This window comes from Saccopteryx bilineata, chromosome 5 (assembly GCF_036850765.1).
Source record: "Saccopteryx bilineata isolate mSacBil1 chromosome 5, mSacBil1_pri_phased_curated, whole genome shotgun sequence".
NCBI lineage: Eukaryota > Metazoa > Chordata > Mammalia > Chiroptera > Emballonuridae > Saccopteryx > Saccopteryx bilineata.
The window spans coordinates 29,847,393-29,868,378 of record NC_089494.1 but is presented as its reverse complement, the minus strand read 5'-3'; the positions used below and the strand labels follow the sequence as shown (position 1 = coordinate 29,868,378).

General features: G+C 38.5%; 1 protein-coding gene across 2 annotated transcripts in view; it reads left to right on the top strand.

Annotated features, from left to right (window-relative positions):
- Positions 1 to 20,986, top strand: part of PARD3B (par-3 family cell polarity regulator beta) — a 1,080,223-nt gene that overhangs the window by 865,651 nt on the left and 193,586 nt on the right. For both annotated transcript variants that reach the window (XM_066278755.1, XM_066278754.1), the window contains one exon: positions 7,060 to 7,170. In XM_066278755.1, the coding sequence (XP_066134852.1) occupies positions 7,060 to 7,170 (111 nt within the window). The remainder of the gene's footprint in view (positions 1 to 7,059; positions 7,171 to 20,986) is intronic.

Genomic DNA, 20,986 nt, shown 5'->3' with positions numbered 1-20,986 from the left:
ATTCTTTTTCTGACTCTTCTCCTGTCTATGGCCAAGCTCTCCCAAGGGTCTCTGTATCTCTGTCCTCTTCCCTTATCAAGAATTTTGTGCTCCTATGCCAATGTTCATGGGAGCATGACTCACAATAGCCAAAAGGTGGACACACCCAAATATCCACAGATAAACAGATAAACAAACATGGTAAATACATGCAATAGAATGTCATTCAGCCTTTGAAAAGAAGTAAATTCTGACATATGTTACAATGTAGATGAGCCTGGAAGACATCATGCTAACTGAAATAATAAGCCAGACACCAAAGGACATTGTATGATTCCACTTACGTGAAGTACCTAGAATAGTCAGGTTCAGACAGAAAGTAGAATAGTGATTACCAGGGGCCAGGGGAAGGGGAAATGGGGAGTTACTATTTAGTGGATACAGAATTTCAGGCACAGGCAATGAAAATATTATGGAAATGAATGATGGTTGCACAGCAGTGTTAATGTACTTAATGCCATTGAACTGTATACTTAAGAATGATTAAAATGGAAAATTTTATGTCTATTTTACGACACTAAAAGAATAACTTTATTCTCTTCTCTGTTTCATCTCTATCCTTTCACACTCTGGGGCATTTTTTCCGCTCAGCAAACAGAAGTGCATCAGCATCAGCCAAATTGAAAACATTCTTTTAGAATGTTCCATCCCACCTTCAGCTTCCATTCTACCAGCCCTGCTCAAGCAGTGGTTGTTCACACATACAGAGACACAAAATTCTATACTTACTTGCCATTCATTCTTGAGATTACTTCCACCTGGCTTTTGCTCACGCCACTCCACTGTCCCTTGCCAAGGTGATGAACAGCTTCAAATGCCGAGTCTAAGGGCCCTATTCTCTCTCTCTCTCTCTCTCTCTCTCTCTCTCTCTCTCACACACACACACACACACACACACACACACACCCCCCCACCCCATGCTGCACTTCTCGGCAGTGTTCCCAGCTGTGACCATGGCTTCCTCCTGCAGACACATCTGCTCGGAGCACCTTGCACTGCACTCCTTCCTTTTATTCTTGTCTCCCTGACTGTTCCTTTTTTGTCTCTTTTATACACACCACCCACCCCTACCATCCAAGCTTTAAATGTTACTGTTCCTCAGGACTTTGTCCTGGTCCTTGCCCATGCACTGAGATTTCCTGAAGGCACTCTAAAATAATGTTTAAAGTGAAATTTGATTTCTCTCCCTTGACCCACTATTTCCAAATCACCATCTTCTCTTTCGGTGCCCACTTCTCTGTCCGCACCTCTGTCTTCTTTCATCCTCACCCCTCCAGCAGGCCCCAGTTAGCTGTACTGCTTCCACCTGCTAAGTTTTACTCCAGCAGCCAGCATGGTCTATCGAAGTATACATCACATTGTGCCACATCTGCTTGAAATGACCCGCTTTCCGCTCTCCCAGCTCTTCAAATCTCTCAGTTTCCTTAACTAGCTTCTCTGTTCCTTGAATTACTAAGCAATGACCTACTGTCACCGTTAGACAGAACCCCCAGCTTCCCTCAGCCCTGCACTCCCTGATCCTTCCCACCTGGATCCTGGGCGAGGACCCACTCTGCTCTCCGACCTCTGTCACTGCCTGGAACGCACCTGCCTCTTGTCCTCTGCATGTGCCGAGTCCTCCACCCACAAGGCTTCCCTCCCATCTTTGTTTGTCTGAACCTCTTACCCTTATAGTCTCAGTTTAAATGTCATCTCTTCATTGAACACTTCCCCAACAATCCAATATCCTCGTATTGTCCCTTAACACCCTTCATAGCACTTTTCATAATTTATAATTACACACACACACACACACACATATGTTTGGTAACCATCTCCTCTATTAGAATGTAAATTCCATGACGGTGATGTCTGGTTTTGTATCCCAGTATGGTATCAATCTACGCCAAGTGATATGGCAATGTCTGACACAGGGGAGATGCCTAATATTTTTCAAACAAATGCACGAGGCAGAGGAGAAGAAAGCGAGCAAGCTGGTTTTCCATGAAGCTGTTTTATATAACCTCTCTATAGAAATGAACAGGGACAGGTGTTTTAAGCAAACTTATAATTCATGAAAATCTAAATTTACATAAAGGGTATGTTGAAAGGTGATTTTTCCACTTTACAAAAAGATCCATCATAAAATTCTTTAAACAGGCTTCCCAGGTACATGGAACATAAGATTTTTATTGATTGAAACCATATGTTTGCACAGAATTCTTCAGGAAAATATCTTTTATATAAAGCAAGGTTGACCTATAAGCAATTTCCTAAAGGCACGTAGCCCAGAATGGCCAACTCTCAGATTTCCTAAGTAATAGATAATGGGAGGCCTGGAATGCAGTGGATATTTGAAACCCTAGAATGCAAAGCAGTAATTTCAGCCATTTAGGGCCCTCGTGACTTTTCTTACAAAAACAGCTAATGGGGAGATGAATCAGTGTATTCAAATCTCCCCAACTCTTCTTTCTGTGTGTCAGTGAAAGTAAGAATGACTGTGAAATGATCCCCAAAGGGGCTGCTATGGAAGGCAGAACAAAGGCTTATAAAACCCACCAAACTGATGCGTTTCTCCCAACTCCCCCCACCAAACACCATGGCCACCTCTGATAATTAAGTTGTCTGATTGCAAAACTAGAATAAAGAACCCAGTGTGTTAATAAATAAAATGCATTTAACTTCCCTGGGTTTTAATTTCCTCATCTTAACAATATGGGAATCCTTTTGAAGATTATTGTTTTACATTTCTGTTCTTGAACTTACCCAAAATTTATAAAATAAGATAATTTGTGGCTGTCCTCTTTGTTTAATGAAATACATTTCTCAGTTATTTCTGCCTTTCTTATTGGAAACTTTAGTAAATGATCATGAACTTTAATTTAAAGCATTTACAATATTTGTGGAATTGGTTGATTTGACTATTATTGATTCTTGCTAAGAAGAAAATGCTTTAGAGAATTTACTTACAACTAACCTTTTCCTTATAAACATGTTCCAATATAATGGGAATATAATAAGCTACTCTTGAACTGCAATAGACGTGAAACATTTTAGCTACAGGAAGGAAAAGCATTTTACTGGTTGTAGTAATAAAGATTAAGGTAGAATAGGGCATAGGTTAGTGTTACCCTTCAAAATCAAGACTACTTTTGTCTCAGAAAATCTGAAACCTCCAAATTAGAAGATATTTAGGACATGGAGAAAAAACATACCTAAAGTCTATAGAGTGGTTAGCAACATTTTTGCCCTTATCAACTTCTTAAAGCATTATTCTACTCTCATTCTCTACAATTTTTTTTTGCCCCGATATTACTGTGTTTGATGACATGTTGAGGGTACAAAGGTACTGACTGAGTCCTTACATGAAGAATTTTAGAATAGTAATGTTGATCCCTAAGACTCTACAGCAGGGGTCCCCAAACTACGGCCCCGCAGGCCACATGCGGCCCCCCCTGAGGCCATTTACCTGGCCCCCGCCGCACTTCCGGAAGGACCACCTCTTTCATTGGTGGTCAGTGAGAGGAGCACATTGACCATCTCATTAGCCAAAAGCAGGCCCATAGTTCCCATTGAAATACTGGTCAGTTTCTTGATTTAAATTTACTTTTCTTTATTGTAAATATTGTATTTGTTCCCATTTTGCTTTTTTACTTTAAAATAAGACATGTGCAGTGTGCACAGGGATTTGTTCATAGTTTTTTTTATAGTCTGGCCCTCCAATGGTCTGAGGGACAGTGAACTGGCCCCCTGTGTAAAAAGTTTGGGGACCCCTGCTCTACAGCATGGATCTGTAAAAAGAAAGAAGGTGTGCATGTGTTCATGGAAACCCACATTATTCAGATACCTCCTGCTTTGTAGGTTGAAGAGAGATCTTGAATATATCAGCAGATTTCAGTTACATTTGAAAATTAGTGTCCTTATATTTTGTCTTTTTTTCTCTCTCTTACTTTTTTATGTTTTTAAATAATATCAGGTCATTTCTTCATTGAGAAAGAAGGTAAGATTCTGAAAGGGAGGCAGGAAAGAGATGGGGAGGAAGGCTGGGGATGATAGAGTTCAAGCTGACACTTCATCAGCCAAGGTCCCAAAACTAGACTGGGTACAGGAAAAAAAAGTCACAGGAGCAGAGGCCGATGGAGAGATAGCACGGGAGGAGAGAAAGTTCATGAAAGAGGATTTGTTCGTTGGAATTACAAATTGGAAAATATGCAGAGGAGTCAGGACTGGGAGAGGCTCCTGAGGAAAGCAGGACGCAAGTCTGGGTTCTGGTAACAGCAAGAACGTGGGGATCAGCAGTGGTGTCTTCCAGGTATGATATTTAGGGCTCCCACTTGACTAACAACCTCTACTTTGGATTGAAATGCAATCTAGGAAAAACAGATATTAACCCATTTTTATGAAGTTCAGAAGAAGATGAGAAGTTTCTTACAAGTTTGTAATTCAGGTCCTCCTGTGGGGAGACTGACTCACTGTGTATCTGTTAGGAGGCTGAGGACAGGGCTGGGGGCTGGGTGGGGGGTGGCAGGAGGCTGAGGACAGGGCTGGGGGCTGGGTGGGGGTGGCAGTCAGCCCGAGAATGTGGAATTTGAAAAGATGTCCTCAGGTCGGAGTGACTTTATTTTCTGGTTATCAGCAGAACATCAAGTCTTTTTTTTTTTTTTTTTATGTGTGTGTGTGTTGATACAAGACCATGGGAGATTGCTTTCAACAAAAACATCTTTTGGGGAAAATGCCTGTCATTTAAGAATATGTTTTACTAACTAGTTAATAGCATTTTTAAAAAATTTCAAATGAGCAATTTTTTCTAAAAATGCTAAGGAAACACACTGTTCTTTTATTTTTTAAAACTAATTTTATTTTATTGACTTTCGAGAGAGGAAGGGAGAGAGCAGGAGAGAGACAATTTGTTCCTGTGTGTGCCCTGACCGGGGATTGGACTGGCAACCTCTGTGCTTCGGGACAGTACTCTCACCACCTGAGCTGTAACCACCTGTGTCGGCCAGGGCAATACACTGTCCTTTTACAGAGAACCCTAGTGCGCCGTTGACTGTTGGTGGTAATATAAATTGGTACAGTCTCTATTGAAGACAGTATGGAGGTTCCTCAAAAAAAACTAGAAGTAGAACTAACATATGATCTAGCAATCCAGAATCCAATATATTTGGGGTATATATTCAAAGAAATTGAAATCAGGATCTTGCAGAGATACCTGCACTTCCATGTCCATTGCAGCATTAGTCACAATAGCCAAGATATGGAAACAGCCTAAAGTCCATCAGCAGATGGATGGATAAAGAAGAGGTGGTATTAAAAAGCAAAAGTAGCCTGACCTGTGGTGGCGCAGTGGATAAAGCGTCGACCTGGAAACGCTGAGGTCGCCGGTTCAAAACCCTGGGCTTGCCTGGTCAAGGCACATATGGGAGTTGATGCTTCCTGCTCCTCCCTTCTCTCTCTCTCTCTCTCATTCTCTCTCTTTCTCTCTCTCTCCTGTCTGAAATGAATAAATAAAGTCTTTAAAAAAAAGCAAAAGTAGGTTTACAGTTGTATGTGAAATGGCATTAACATATTCTTTTTATATTTGTTTAAATTTATTGATTTTAGAGAGAGTGGAAGGGAGTGAGAGAAAGAGAGGGAGAGAGAGTGCTCTTTGTTGCTCCACTTATTTATGCATTCATTGGTTGATTCTTGTATGTGCCCTACCCAGAGATCAAACCCACAACCTCGGCATACCAGGATGACACTCTAACCAACTGAGCTACCTGACCAAAATACTCTTGTATTATTTATTTATTATTGTATTATTTTTCATAGGAACAATTGCACACTTACTTTTGCCCCAACCTGTATATGCAGTGGAAAATTATTCAGACATGAGAAAGAAGGACATCTGCCATTTGCAACAACTTGGACAGAGCTTGAGGGCATTATGCTAAGTGAAATAATTTAGACAGTGAAAGACAAATACTGTATGATACCACTTATATAGGGAATCTAAAAAAGGCAAATTCAGAGAAACAGAGTAGAGTGGTAGATACCAAGGGTTAGGTGGTGGGGAATGCAAAGATGTTGGTCAAAGGGTATAAACTTCCAGGTGTTAGAAGAACAAATTTGGAGACCTAATGTAGAGCATGGTAATTATAGCTAGTAATACAGAATCATATACCTGAATGTTGCTCAAATAGTAGATCTTAAATGTTCTCACCACAAAAAGAAATGATAGCTATGTAATGGGATGAAAGGGGTAGCTAATACTACAGTGGTAATCATTTTGCAACTTGTAGATGATCAAATCAACACACTGTATACCTTTAATTTAAACAATGTTATGTGTCAATTGTATCTCAATAAATGTGGAGAAAAAAATAAGACATCATAATTGCCACTGGGCTGGGCAACAATAAATGCTCGGAGCACACAGATCCTGGGTTGAGGTCGGAAGCCTGTGGCTACACAGAGACTGGATGTGCTGGGAAGGAAAGAGTGCAGTGTAAGAGGCGACCCACGTTCTAATCCCAGCCCTGTCTTGAACTTGGGTGAGCCTGGACAGGGCTCAAAGCCTCTCAGAACTTTCAGTTCTTTCTCTGTAAAACAAGAGTATTCAAGTAGGTGTTTGGTAAGTCCCCTTGCAGCACCGTCATTATATCATTTCGTGAGTTTAACTCTAAATGTTGATGCCACTGGCGCTCTGCAGACTTATTTAGGAGGTCGGTCAGTTTTTGCTTCTATCTTTGTGATAACCTTTGAGTTCTTTTACCTCTACTGAGTTAATGGTTTCAAATTTTTTAGTCTTCAACCCTATGAGTTTGTGCATACTGCCCTATCAATATCTAAGGAGGGTGGAAGGAAGGTAATTTAGTAACTATATTATTTTTCTGCTTTCAGTCTCTTGTTTTACTTCCACTCCATGCAAAATGATCTTGTATTACTTGGAATAAGGAATTATGATTTAATGAGTTCACCTCATCAATATCTTTAAATTTACCACAAAAAGCACTGCGATTACTGTTAACAACCCTCTTCTCATTCATGTTTCACTAGATTTGGAAAGAAGAAGGACGACAAGGGGGGCAAGGCCGAGCAGAAGGGCCCTGTGAAGCGTGGCGGCCTGCGAGAGGAGGAGCTGGAGAGGATGAAGGAAGAACGGGACAGGTGAGTGGAAGTGCTGGGCCCTGTTGTACTGGAGCCTGTGGACTGCATTTAATCTGGTTTATGCATCAATCAACTGGAGAAATTTTACTTTAACAAACAAAGAGATGGATTTATACAAAAGGGAAGGTACTTGATCTAAAAGGAGACTGCCTGTCCTGGGGGATTTTGTTATATTTTGAGAAGAAATTAACTTCATGTTTTTATTATATCAGTATTGATAATTTCATAATTTGCTACCTCTGGTTTTGACTATACCAGTGCATATTTTCTCTGTGGTTTAAACAACCATTTCTTTTTTTAATAAAAAAAAAAAAGATCATTTTGATGTTGATGTTTAGAACTCTCATATTTCCATAGTCTGTTCCTAATTTTTGTCAAACTTGTAAGCCTTTTTAATTTTATTCTGCTAAATCCATTTGGGTACTGTAATTTGAGAAGTACATGTCCTTCATTTTTTAAACGCCCAGTGTCTTTTATTAGGCTATCAGCAAGTTGCAAAGTATGTCGCCCATCTGTTTAAGAGCCGGTTCCATTTGCTGAAATAATGACAGTCTGCAAGGGCCGAAGAATTCTCCTGTTTGAGGACCTTAATGTTCCCATTTGGACCAGAGGTCCTCCACATGTCTGTGATGCTAACTCTGGCACTTATCCCAAGTAGATGTGTAAATATCTGATTTGAAACATGTAGTTGAATATTCATATTTCTCTTGAAAACTCTTCGCCTTTACAACTAAGTGAAGCTTGGGGAAAGGCTGAGATTTGACAAAACTAGCATATCCGTCATTTTAAGTATTCAATTCTGACTTCATCATATATCAAGTCGGATTTGTCTAACTTTTCACTTGCTTTTCAGTCACAATATTTCTTTTATTTTTTAAAGAGTTTCTCATGCTTATTTTAATACTCTAGTATGTGTACTAAGAAAATCATACTTATTGTTTTCTATCACAGAGCAGGCTGAGTATGTACAGTTAACCTTTGACCCCTATTTTATAGTCTATTCCCTTTGAGAAGGCTGACTTTATCAATAGCAAGAAAAAAAACAAAACCATTTAGTCCTTTAGTCCTTTTTTTATTTTTGAGAGGTTGATAAGCTCCCTCCCAGGGTCAGTGGAGCAGTTAAAAGGATATCAAGTGCTTTCCATTGTTGTTGACTATTCACCTGTCAGAGCTGCCCCCAAGACAAGAAAGAAGAATTCTCCATCGCAGCCCAAGATGCAGTGATCCTGTAATGCGAAATGTAATTCAGGCTAAGGTTTTAATGCATGTATTGGCAAAGACATCTATGTCGTGAACCCACATCACAGGTCTTTGCTGCTCCCTTGACTTTACTTACTGGGGCACTACATCCCATGCCTCATCTTTAGGGAACTGAGCTGTTTGCTAGAATGCAGGCTTCATATTTTTTGCGGTTCAATGCTTGCTTGGGACTGGGGCAGGAGGGCGGGGGGTTACTTGTGGTAGCTAGGGAACTGTGTGCCAGCTAAAAAATTGATAACCCCTAAAATAAGGTGGGTTGTCTTTAAGCAAGAGTTCATTTCCTTTCTGGTTTTGCTTTTAGGAAGCAGGTGCCTCAGGGAGTTTTATTCTTAAAGCAAGGCTGTAAATTCGCCTCAGCTGGCTATATAGGCTTCAGGTTCAATTTTTAAAAAATATGTCTGGTCAAAAACATTGAAAGAACTATGCTATTAGCATTCGCTTAGGCCACCTCCCACACATGAGCCCATAAAGCACATCTGATACGGGTTTCCTAGAGACAACGTTGTCTCAATCATGTGTGAGGGGAGGAAGTGGAGGAGTTGATTTTATGGTTGGGTGCTATAGAATTAATGACCGAGGGCATTTCAACAGCTCAGGGGCCTAGGGCCATAGAGGGTGGAGGTGGAGGCTGAACATTTGGCATTGCTCCCAACCCTGGAGTCCCATTTCTTGGCTCTCCATCATCCATAGGAATCCAATTCGCAACTCTTAAAGAACTCAGCGAGTGTATCACCCTTCATGGCATGGTCATGGGAAAAAATAAAACACAAGAAGAAATAGTGTAGAAAAGTTCATAAAACCATCTTTTTTTCTAATACATTTGGAATTTATTACCTTAACATGGTTCAAGCTATCCTATTCCTAACTTGTTTTGTTCTAGTTATCATAGAGTTCATAGTTTTCCATTAACATACCCCTTTTACAAAGGATTTAAAGCACTTAAATAAAACATATACTGTACAGTGCTGAAGCCCGCTTATATCATCTTGTGAGAAACAACTATTAAGCTTTAAAGAATTCTGTGAGCTAGTTGATAAACTATTGCCATCTTGAAATTGGTTATGGTGAGAGTATTTTCTACTCCATAGAAATGGGCAAAAGCAGTCGATTGGGTTTGCTTTTTCAAAGAACCAGTTTACCAACACACCACTGAGAGTCTATACCAATTCTATTTAGTGTATAACTAAGAAGAAATTATCAAAAATAGAGGCAAAAAAAAATTCTTATCCAAATCAACCACATGACTTCCTATAGCTGTGTTTCTCAAAGTGTGGTTCCTGGACCACATGCAGCAGAATGAGTCACTTGAGTTGCTTATTAAAAATGAAGATTCCTGAATCACACAGCAGATTTGCAGGATGAGAAGTTTGGGAGTTTGAACTCAGGAATCTGTGTGTAATAGGTAAGCCCAGCGTGATTCTTCAGAATTCCAAAGCCTGAGAACCACTTACTTAGAGGGACAGGGTTTGGCTGAAACATTAGATTAAACTATTCTTTTTTTTATTAGATAATTTTATTTTTTTAATGGGGCGACAACAATAAATCAGGATACATATATTCAAAGAAAACAAGTTCAGGTTATTTTGTCGTTCAATTATGTTGCATATCCATCACCCAAAGTCCGATTGTCCTCTGTCACCTTCTATCTAGTTTTCTTTGTGCCCCTCCCCCTCCCCCTTTCCCTCTCCCTTTCCCCCCTCCCCCCGTAACCACCACACTCTTATTCTATGAAAAATGATGCACAGATATTTTTTCCAAGAGGATTTTGAATTTTTATTTATTCAAGAGGGTTGAATAATTCAGTCTAAAACTACTGTCATCTTTCTCCTATGTCCTCTCGGAGGTATCCTACCTTACTAGCACAGTGTTGCACACACAGAGGAACCCTCACCAGTGCTCACACCTAAGGGAGTTTGGTGTACATTCCCATCCACACCTTCCACGCACAAAAACCTTAGAAGAACAGTAAGTTCATTAACAAAACTTTGGAAGCATAAGAAAGTATAAAGAAGATTATTAAAGTAATGTATAATCTCATCATAATTTCATAACCACTATTAATATTTTATTATCTTTTTACTATGTATATATTTTCTTTGAAAACTCAGTAACCATACATTTATAGTGTCTTACTGTTTTCACAGCATTTTGTTATGAGCATTTCTCCACGTCATTGATGTTTTGAAAATATGTCATTTTGATGACTAATATTCTTGAGATCAATATACCATAACTTATTTATCTTCTATTGTTAAACATATAGTCTATTCCCATTTTTCACTATTCCAAATAGTAATACCTTGTTGAGCAGTCAGGTACAAAAATCTTTATAGATTACCTTTTTTTTTCTGTATTTTTTTTTTCTGAAGTGAGAAGCTGGGAGGCAGAGAGACAGACTCCTGCATGCATCCAACTGGGATCCACCCAGCATGCCCACCAAGGGGCATTGCTCTGTTGCAACCAGAGCCATTCTACCTACTGAGGTGGAGGTCATGGAGCCATCCTCAGCACCCAGGCCAACTTTGCTCCAGTGGAGCCTTGGCTGTGGGAGGGGAAGAGAGGGATAGAGAGAAAGGAGAAGGGAGGGGTGGAGAAGCAGATGGGTGCTTCTCCTATGTGCTCTGGTCAGGAATTGAATCTAGGACTTCCACATGCCAGGCCAATGCACTACCACTGAGCCATCTAGCCAGGGCCTCTTATAGATTACCTTTTAAATCATGTAATTCCTGTTTGAGGGCTCAATTTCCTTGTAACCATTTCACTTAAAGGTTAATCTAACTTTAATTCTAAATTATAAAATTATATCATATCTCCCTACTTCACTCATTTTTTTAATGATTTTGATATTTCATTTTTATTTATCTACATATCTAATTCATGATATGTAACTATTCGGTGCTATATATGAATAGCTTATTCATACCTACAGCTATGAAAAGTTAAAAAAAAACTGTAACAGGTCAGTTGAGTTACTGGATTAAATTGCAGGAATGCAGAATATAGAACAGTGTTTTTCAGTGGAAGGGGGAAATTTTGCCCCAAAAGAACATTTTACTGTATCTAGAGACATTTTTTATTGTCACAATTTTGAGGAAATTGGGGGCAGGAAGGGAGTTGTACTGCCATGTACTGGTTAGCGGTCAGGGACACAGCTAAGCGTCCTACAATGCACAAGACAGGCTCCCTCCCGCAACAATGACTTTTCCTACTCAAACTGTCAGTGTGGGGGTTGCAAACCCCTGTTCTAATCTCTGTACTTCATAAAGTCAGGGTACTCTCCCAAATGTTAGAATTGACTGTCTCATGATGTCCTGTGAATAACACAGAGAAATACACACCAGATGACATAACCCTAGAGGGATTATTAGCTATTTGAGAAACTGTACCCAAGATGGGCTAATGAAAATTCCGCCAATATAAGCATTCAAGAAAAAAAATTTTCTCAAAATTTATTTTTAAACCCTGGCCTGCTAAGCATTGGCATCAAGTAGTGGTGCCTCTTGATCATATTTGAAAGCCAAGAAGCCACAGGGGTTGATAATGCGTCCGATGACAGAATCATCTGGCACAATGGGTTGAATCACATACAAAGAAACTTAATGGGAATAAATGTAACGTCTTGTTTTTAGGTCCAAAAAAAGTGAACGGCACAAATACAGGATGTGGAAGGTTTGACTTAATACCAAATATATGAAAATTTTGCCTGATGGTTTTAGTTGAGGGAAAGTTCAGCATGAGTCAATATGAGGACATGCCTGCCAAAAATGTTAATCCAGTCCTAGGCTACATGACTGAGAGCTCGTGTACAAACAAAGGAAGAAACAATAATTCCCATTTTATGCAGCTCAGGTCATACCTGGAATATCCTATGCCTCTCTCACACACAAAGAATGGCAGCACTGAGTCCAAGCCTTTTGAAAATGTTGGAGGACCTGGGAGTACATAGTCTATGAGTTAAGAGTTAGCTGATTTCACATGATTGAAAAACTTTCCCATAAGAAAGGAATTAGACATTTTATGCCATCCAGTCTGTTCTCTCTCTCTTTGTTCTTACTCATCCATTCCTTTATTTTCTTGAAGATACTAATGAGGAATTATTTTAAGAGTGGTAGCATTCAGCTTAATAGAAGGGAGACATCCTGACCATTGTTACGCTTCATGGGGCAATGACTTTGTTGACACCAAAAATGTCTAACAAGGAGCTGGTTGAGAAAGGATTCATGCATCAAGAAAGTACTGGTCTGGATCGGAGTTTCATAAGCTCCAGTCAGTGATATAATGCCTTCATTGCCTTATTTATATTTATATTTATGCAAATAGATAAAGTATATATGTGCAAAATTACATGAGTTAGTGCAATTAAATACATTAAGCCATGTACCATTAAAAATTATCATGTGAATCATTAATGCTACATTTATCCTTAGAATATCTCTATTGTCTTTCTCCAATCTTCGAGTCTGAGAAATATGTAAATACCTACTTATAGGAGCATTCAACTTTGAATTTCATAGACCAGCCTTACTTGAACTTGCCATGGCATTGGTCATGGTAGTGTGTGCAGTATTCTTATCCAAGTATATAAACCCAAATGTCCAGCTCAACATTGTGCAGTAGGATTTTCTTTGTCTCATATTTGATTTCCTGAGCTGATCATATGTCTCCTCCAGAAACAAGTCCAGCAAAACAGTCTATTGCAGTGAAGCCCTGTTTTAAATAAATTCATAGTTTTCATGCTTCAGTGAGATTGGCCATAATAAAACATTCGTTCTAAATGCCTATGTCCATTGCTAGGAGGATGAATTCAATATTATATTCAAAGATTATTTCTTCTAGAATTTTTTATCAGCTAAATTAATTTAGCATTTTCCAAACATTCAGATTATGTAAATTAGTGCAGTGAGCAGAAAGCAAGAGATGATCTTAGACAGTCAGTGAACATATTTTTTTAATTCTACTACTTGAACTTAAATTTGTAATCTTCTGCAAAGTGTGAAATTAACCAGATTCTTATACCTATAAGTACCTAACTACATGCATGTTGTACCTGTATTGTTAATACCTTCTCAGAAGTCAGGTGGAGATTAGGCAAGGAAAAATATGTTTCCCTCATTTGATTCGGATTATTGTACTGAGAGGAAAAAACATCTCCATTGACACCAAAGGCTGTCTTCCATTAAAGTTCTGTATTATTGAAATAAAATTTCACTAAACGAAATGTCTTACTAAGATGGAGGGAGAGGGGAGCTTAAAAACATATGAGTTTGCACTCCAGGATTTTCTGTTACTCTTACACCATTGTCAGAGTTTATTTTGCAAGGAAGCTCATTCAGTGTGTTAACAGAACGTTGTTTTCGTAGATCTGATTAGGCTCTTAGTAGGATAAACGAGGAGGTGAAGGGGAAAGAGGCAGCCTCTGCAGTTCCAGGATTGAGAAGTATGGAAACAGATGGCTCTTGTTTTCAAAAACTGGCCTGAACGGAATGCCTAAGTGAGAGTGAAGCTAAGACTTAGGAAAGTTCATCTGTTTCCGTGTCTGAATTCAAGGTTCTAAGTTTTCTTTCTTTTTAGGAAGCTTTCCAAGAACTGCAACGGCTTCTCCCTCGCCTTATCAGCTGAGCTGCTTGTGGCCTGTTCTCTTAGTTTAAATCAACCCATGTGTTTTTGATATTTGGCATACCGAGATTTAATTATGCAGCTGCAAGTTCCCCACATAAATGAAATGCATCTCAGAGAAATAAAAACATTCAGAAACCATTTATAGTTTGAGAATACAAGTGGGTGAAAATCTATTCCCAGCCTCTCAGCATCGTATTTAATGTTGGGAGATTTTTATGTTACTGGAAATTGGAATGAAAACCAGAATAAGACAACATTTGTTCACGCTGAAAAATGAAGATGCTTATTGTATTCTAAGAAAGAAAGCGAAGGTATTATATTCTGAATTAATATTTTATTTACTTTTTATTTGTTTATTTTTGTGTGTGTGTGACAGAGAGAGAGAAAGACTGCAAGAGGGACAGATAAGGAAGGGAGAGAGATGAGAAGCATCAGTTCTGCACTGCAGCACCTTAATTGTTCACTGATTTCTTTTTCATATGTGCCTTGACCAGGGGGCTACAGCAGAGCGAATGACCCCTTGCTCAAGCCAGCAACCTTGGTTGGGCTCAAGCCAGTGACCTTAGACTTCAAGCCAGCAACTTTTGGGCTCAAGCCAGTGACCCTTGGGTCATGTCTATGATCCCACACTCAAGCAACCCCGCACTCAAGCTGGTGAGTTCACACTCAAGCTGAATGCACCCATGCTCAAGCCAGCGAACTTGGAGTTTTGAACCTGGATTCTCTGCATCCCAGGCCAGCACTCTATCTGCTGCACCACTGCCTGGTCAGGCCTGAATTAATATTTTAGCTGTAACCTTCCTAAGTACACTGCTCACAAAAATTAGGGGATACTTTATAGCTTCATATTCATTTTGAAATATTTTCTAATTTTTGTAAGCAGTATATTATCCTCTTAAGTACGGAAAGCAACCAATGAATTGATAGGATTTTTTCATTATTGTATCCTAAAAAGAGTGCATATTTTATTAAAGAAACCAGAAGGTTTATTTCTTTAATATGCCAAGAGACTCTCTATAATTAATTATTTACTGAACTCCAACTTTGGCATTGTTTAAACTGCTGAAAACACCCATGTTTTGGCATGATTTACATTTGAATGATTAATTCAGCATAGTTTTACTCCTCACTGAACATCCCTGTCTTTTGCAGTAGAATTTGCTAGGTCCTGTGGTGTGGGCAAAATAAAACATTGGAATGCTTCCCAGTTTTAATAGTCCCAATTTATTATTACCACTGAACCTTGATCAGATCAGGGACTGGATTAGATGTCGGTTTTTCAAAATGCCCCGATTTATGGCTCCCTTAGAATCCTGATAAAAATGTGTATTTGAATAAGGCTTTGGTTGGCTAAACGAGATTCAGTTAATTACTTTTAGATTCTTATTAGATCATCATTGCACAGAAGTTATGAAAAATATTACTAGGTAATGTTTCTCAGGACAAGGTCATGTTCTCATTTTATGCTGACAGAAAGAAGCTATCAGATTTCTGTTTTTTATAGTACTAACCATCTCAGGGAATGAAAAGAGATTTTGCGCATCCTAGTAATTACTACTGATGCTTGTGTTGCAGTGAGGATAGCCTCCTTTCGTAGAATTAGAATTAAAAAGAACAGAGAGAGAACACACACACACACAAATGCACACAGCCTAGTGGCTACACCATTCCCTCATTCAGAGGCCGTTTCAAGATTTACTTCTAATTAGAATGATGAGGAGGGGAGACACAGGGGGATGCTGGTGGCTTTAATATCTGTATATCTGTACATTTATTTGATAATTGTAACACTTATCTTCTCAGAGATGCTTGTGGTCACCAAGAAATTTGGCACATTCTTATATTCCTATAGACAAGAGATGGGAACACCTACATCCCAATGCCATGCCAGCATTTTTTATGAGCCAGAATCCTTTTATGGAACTTGAACCAATGCTAGAAGTGCTGTATTAGCAACTACTTGTCAGCTGAGTTGGATTAATACATAAAATGAATCACTTGACTGGAATGCTTTCCAATAGTCATTTAAACAAACTTCTAAGATTAAAGTACACCAGCTCTTTAAAATGTGTTTTGAGAGAATACGCTTATATTCAAATACCCTGGAGTGACATATTATATTATTGTATTCAATTATAGTGCAGTTGAAATACATTCTGAAAGGAAATTATACTAATCTACCTAGAATGACCCCACAGAAATGTACAGAATACCTGATCTGATTGAAAAAAAAAAAAAAACACTTGGAAAGAAGTTCTAAATTCTGTTTATCTGGATATTTGCTTTTAATATAAGCATAAAAATATATTGGACATAATGAATAAACTTTGGTCATGCAGTGAGCTCTATGCCAATCAGAAATATAGATATATTTGGTTTGATGGTGGTTTACCCACCACAGTAGCAGAATTGAGCACTTACAGAGCCCATGAACGCTTTGGGCTCTGTAACTAGGTAGATGGCCATTGTGACTGGAATTTAGGGATGAAGATTTCGGTTCTCATTTTTATCACTTGTTTTCATGCCTTTGGATAAACCACTTTTGAGAATGTATTCTTCAAGTTCCTTTCTTTATCACCACAAAATGAAATGGTCATAATAGTACTTTAAGGCCTCAGTTTTATACATTTTGTTTGTATAAAATGCTTTTTAACTGCTAAGTTCCTTCAAAGAATAAAAATAAGTAAAGTGAATCCAGCATATTTACTGTGAACTAGTTTGGGGCCGAGCAGTGTACAAGTCAACTTGTTACAAGTGCTCTGAAGAACATGGACAAATCAAACTTATAAACCAAATGGTACTTTCTAGAATTGCTGAAGTATTCCACCTTTATTCTTTAGTATTTGGAACTAGGTGATGTTTTATCCTGCTTTGGAAAGTTCTCATGACAACGCACCCTCTCCAGAGACCAAGATTAGTTCTTGTTCCCTGAGGTTGGCAAATTCTGCAGGTTGAAAGGATACTCAAGCTATTGTCTTCCAAAATCTGCTTTTTTTCTTTCACATTCTTTATATAGAAATCCTAACCTAGACCTGTCTTTTATAAATACCAAACTTTGAATATGCTCTTTTTTCCAAATTTCCTGGACACTTTTCTACTGGGAGTGATGTCCCCTCCAGGGGACACTTGAGAATGTCTGAAGACATGTTTATTTGTCACACCAGGAGGGAGGTGCCACTGGATCCAGGAGGTAAAAAACAAGGGTATTTCTCACCATCTTACAATGCGTGGGACAGCCTCTCACAGGACGGAATTATCCAGCCATAAATGTCAATTGTACCAAGGTTAAGAAACCCTGTTTTAGAGAAATAGATAATGATATAATATAGATATAGATGTACAGATATAGATAGAAATATGCTATAGATATTCAGTACCTCTATGGTTGGACCTGAGGATGTATATTTGAAAACTATTTCCCAAATGATTGTTGTTTATAACTATGATTGGGATTGACTGCCTAGGTGGTGGCCTGGGGAGGCATGTGGCCAGGTGGAAAGATTACAAGACACAGGAGTGGGTCAGACCTGGGTTAAAGACCTGACTCTGCATGAACACGCTGTCAAGGTACTTAACTGCTTCACACCGCTGTATTCCAGTCTGTTAAATGAGAAGTCTGTCTTTTAGACTGTTGTGTGAAAAGTAGTATTTATGAAGCAAGCACCTGGCTTGCTTTAGGTGCTCAGTGTTATTTTCTGACCAGCTCTGGGGATTAAAGACCCCCAGATAATCCATCCAATAGCCTTTGGAAACCCAGAAGGTTCTGAGACACACCATCTGTGAAAATTGCTGAATTGGATACTGTCGTGATGAAGAAGGCCAACTTGAATGCAGACTTTGCCCAGCTGGGAGTCATGCCAGATAATTCCATTCAAGAAGCTTCTCCTCATTTCTTATTGATCACCAGTTGGAAGTTGCACCTCATAGTGATCTTGGCATGAGACAGCAGCACAGTAGCAGGCAAGAGCTGTCTACAGCCAGTTCTGGGCAGCCCTGGAAACAAATTCAGGGAGGAGGGGCACAAATGGCATGAGTGACTGCCAGCCTCGCCAAGTCCGCAGGGTATGTGACTGCAGCAAACACTTGTAACCGCAGTCATTAAATTCACAAAATCCTCACTTTGCATTTTTGTTGATTGTATAACATTATGGAAGGGGGAGCAGATAGCTCTGGCCTGCTAAAAACTCAAATCCAGTCTTTGGTGGGAATGGGACAAACGTGCTTTTTCTCTCGCTGTCTCAGTCCCACTTACCCTTTCTTGCTATGTAGTTTAATGATTTAATGACTTTATAGTGCATCTGAATTGACTTCAGATTGATATCCAAAGGAACCTGACCCCTTTCCCCGGCTCAGACTCCTGTCTCCTTCTACTTTATGCCCTTTATTTGAGTTTAATATAGAAAGTTAAAGAGATTGGAGTGGTTTGGGCTGTGGCAATAAAAAAAAATCTACTTTTCCAATGTCACTTAAAAGAGCCCCCTCTTTTAAACAACAGTAATAACAATTGGCTGTGTGGATAAAAGCTGTAAGTATTCTTGTTCTTGGAGGATCTTAAATAAATAATAATTTGTGAAATCATGATTTCTTGAAATAGAGTTTGCTTAATGTAACAGGCTGGTGAACAGTGGTTCAGTAAATGATAGCTTTGATTAACCATTCCTCACTCCAAAACTCTTAATGGGTCTCTTTTGCCTGTTGTATACACTTCACTCCTTGGCCTAATACCCTAACAATAGCCTAGCTTTCCACTTATAATTTTTACTTGTGGCCAAGATGATGTGTGTTCTCCAGCTACTCTAGAAAGTTTGCTCTTTTTGCAATTACCATAGCCCTCTCTAATCTCTGCCATTCCTAATTCCATTTTCTCTCCTGGAAACCCTCCTTCTGCCTAAGTTGGTCCAAATCAATGGAAAGTCAGTAACACTTCTTCTATTATACCTTCCCAAACCATCTAAGTAGGAAGAAAATTCTTCAACTAAATAACTTGGGTCAAATTATTTAATTTTTCTATCTTTCATTTGATTAACTGCAAAGTGGGTATATAGCCATTGTTGCATCATAATATTGTTGTGAGGATTAAATGAGATTCCAAAGTGATGCATTCAGAATAGTAACAGGTATAGAGACATTCAGTGAATGGTGAACTTATCATTTTTCTTAGAGACAGTGTTTATTTGAAAAAGAATGAGCATTAAGATCAATTAGCATTGCATCTCGATTCTGCCTCTTCTCTGCATTGGCTGTGCAATTGTACATATTTTGCTGAAACCTTGGGAACCTCAGCTTGCTCATTGGGAAGATTTTTTAAAAAGAAAAAATAATATCTGGCCTTCAGAGTTCCTGTGAAGTTTATATAAAAATGAGATAATTAAAGCATCTAGAGCAGGTCTTGGCATATGGTAGATACATGGTTATTATTATTATTTTTATTTTGCTTCATTGAATTGTAGATGTTTGTAATTATGAACATGCCTTCTCTCCCTTAGTATTCTGTAATTTTCTTGAAGCAAGGACTATATTATAATCATTCTTCTATTTCTCTCAGCACCTAATACAGTACATTTCACAGAGTAGGCACTCAATACGTAGTTATTGAGTGATGGATGGATGAATGAATGAATGAATGAATATAAAACTGCACACACTATCTGTAATTTCAAGTGAATAACTGCTAGAATGGAACCAAGAGGCAGAATAGGCAAAATTAACAGTTGACAAAGCTGTACAGTTAAGACAAATAAGCTGTCCCTTGGGCTATGAAATGGTGTCAAGAAGCACGAGGCCATTTGTAAACTGCAGTAGAACAGTAGAAATGGATCATAGAAACACTGTGGCTAGCCCATCAGGACTATCAACACTTGTTTACCGATCACTGAACCAGATCCTGAGAGACAGGACCTTAAAGTGAATGAAATGTATCCACTTCACAACAAATGGAAATGCTATTGTCCTAGAGAGTTGTTCATATATTTTTTTTTAATTGGGCTTTTGCCCTCATCCATTTCCATTGGCTTAAATTTAACCAACTGAAATTATTTTTAAGGTACCGTTCATTTCAACCTCTAAAAATGAAAGATTTGCCTTTATAGGAAAAACTGAATTTGATTGTATAGGTAAGACACACTGTCCTTGGCTTATTCTCCATCAAAGAAGGGTCTTTTCTGTACTGCACGTTGAGTTGATTCAATCAGAATTCATGGTGCAGATTATATTTCAAGGGGCAAGCGTAAAAAGCTGTAATGGAAAGGGAGAATCATGAAAAATGGTAACAGCCATCGGTAATATACCAGATGCCATAGAGCTACTCTCTCAGGGAGGCAATATTACTAAAGTCCTAGTCATAATTAGGAGTCCACATTACCATTAAATTACAGTTTTTATCTTATAATTTCCTATTATATACTCTTCTGCAATTTCATGTCTTTTCTTCTTGTCTAGATCCTAATTCTCTTGAGGCATAGATTGTGACTACTTGTTTCATTTTCTTCCACCTCAGTAGAAAAAAGATATTTAGTAAAGTCCTGGCTGACCTAAAAATATAAAATGATATCAGATTTAAAATAAGTTATTTATGTGATTTTAAAAATTGAGAAACTCTTGAGAATCAGTGGGAAAATAATTAATAACTGTGTATGAAAATAGATAACTGTTAAAAGGGAGGGGGTTGGGGAGCTTGGTAAAAAAAAAAAACTCTCATAGACACAGACAACAGTATGGTGATTACCAAAGAGGAAGGGGAGGGAGGTAGAAAAGGGTAAAAGCAGCATAAATGGTGAAGGAAGGAGACTTGACTTCTGATGGTGAACACATAGCGCAATATACAGATCATATAGTATAAAGTTATACACCTGAAACCGATACAATTTTATTAACCAATGTCACCCCAATAAATTCAATAAAAAATAAAGTAAAATAAGATAAACTAGGTTGCCTAAAA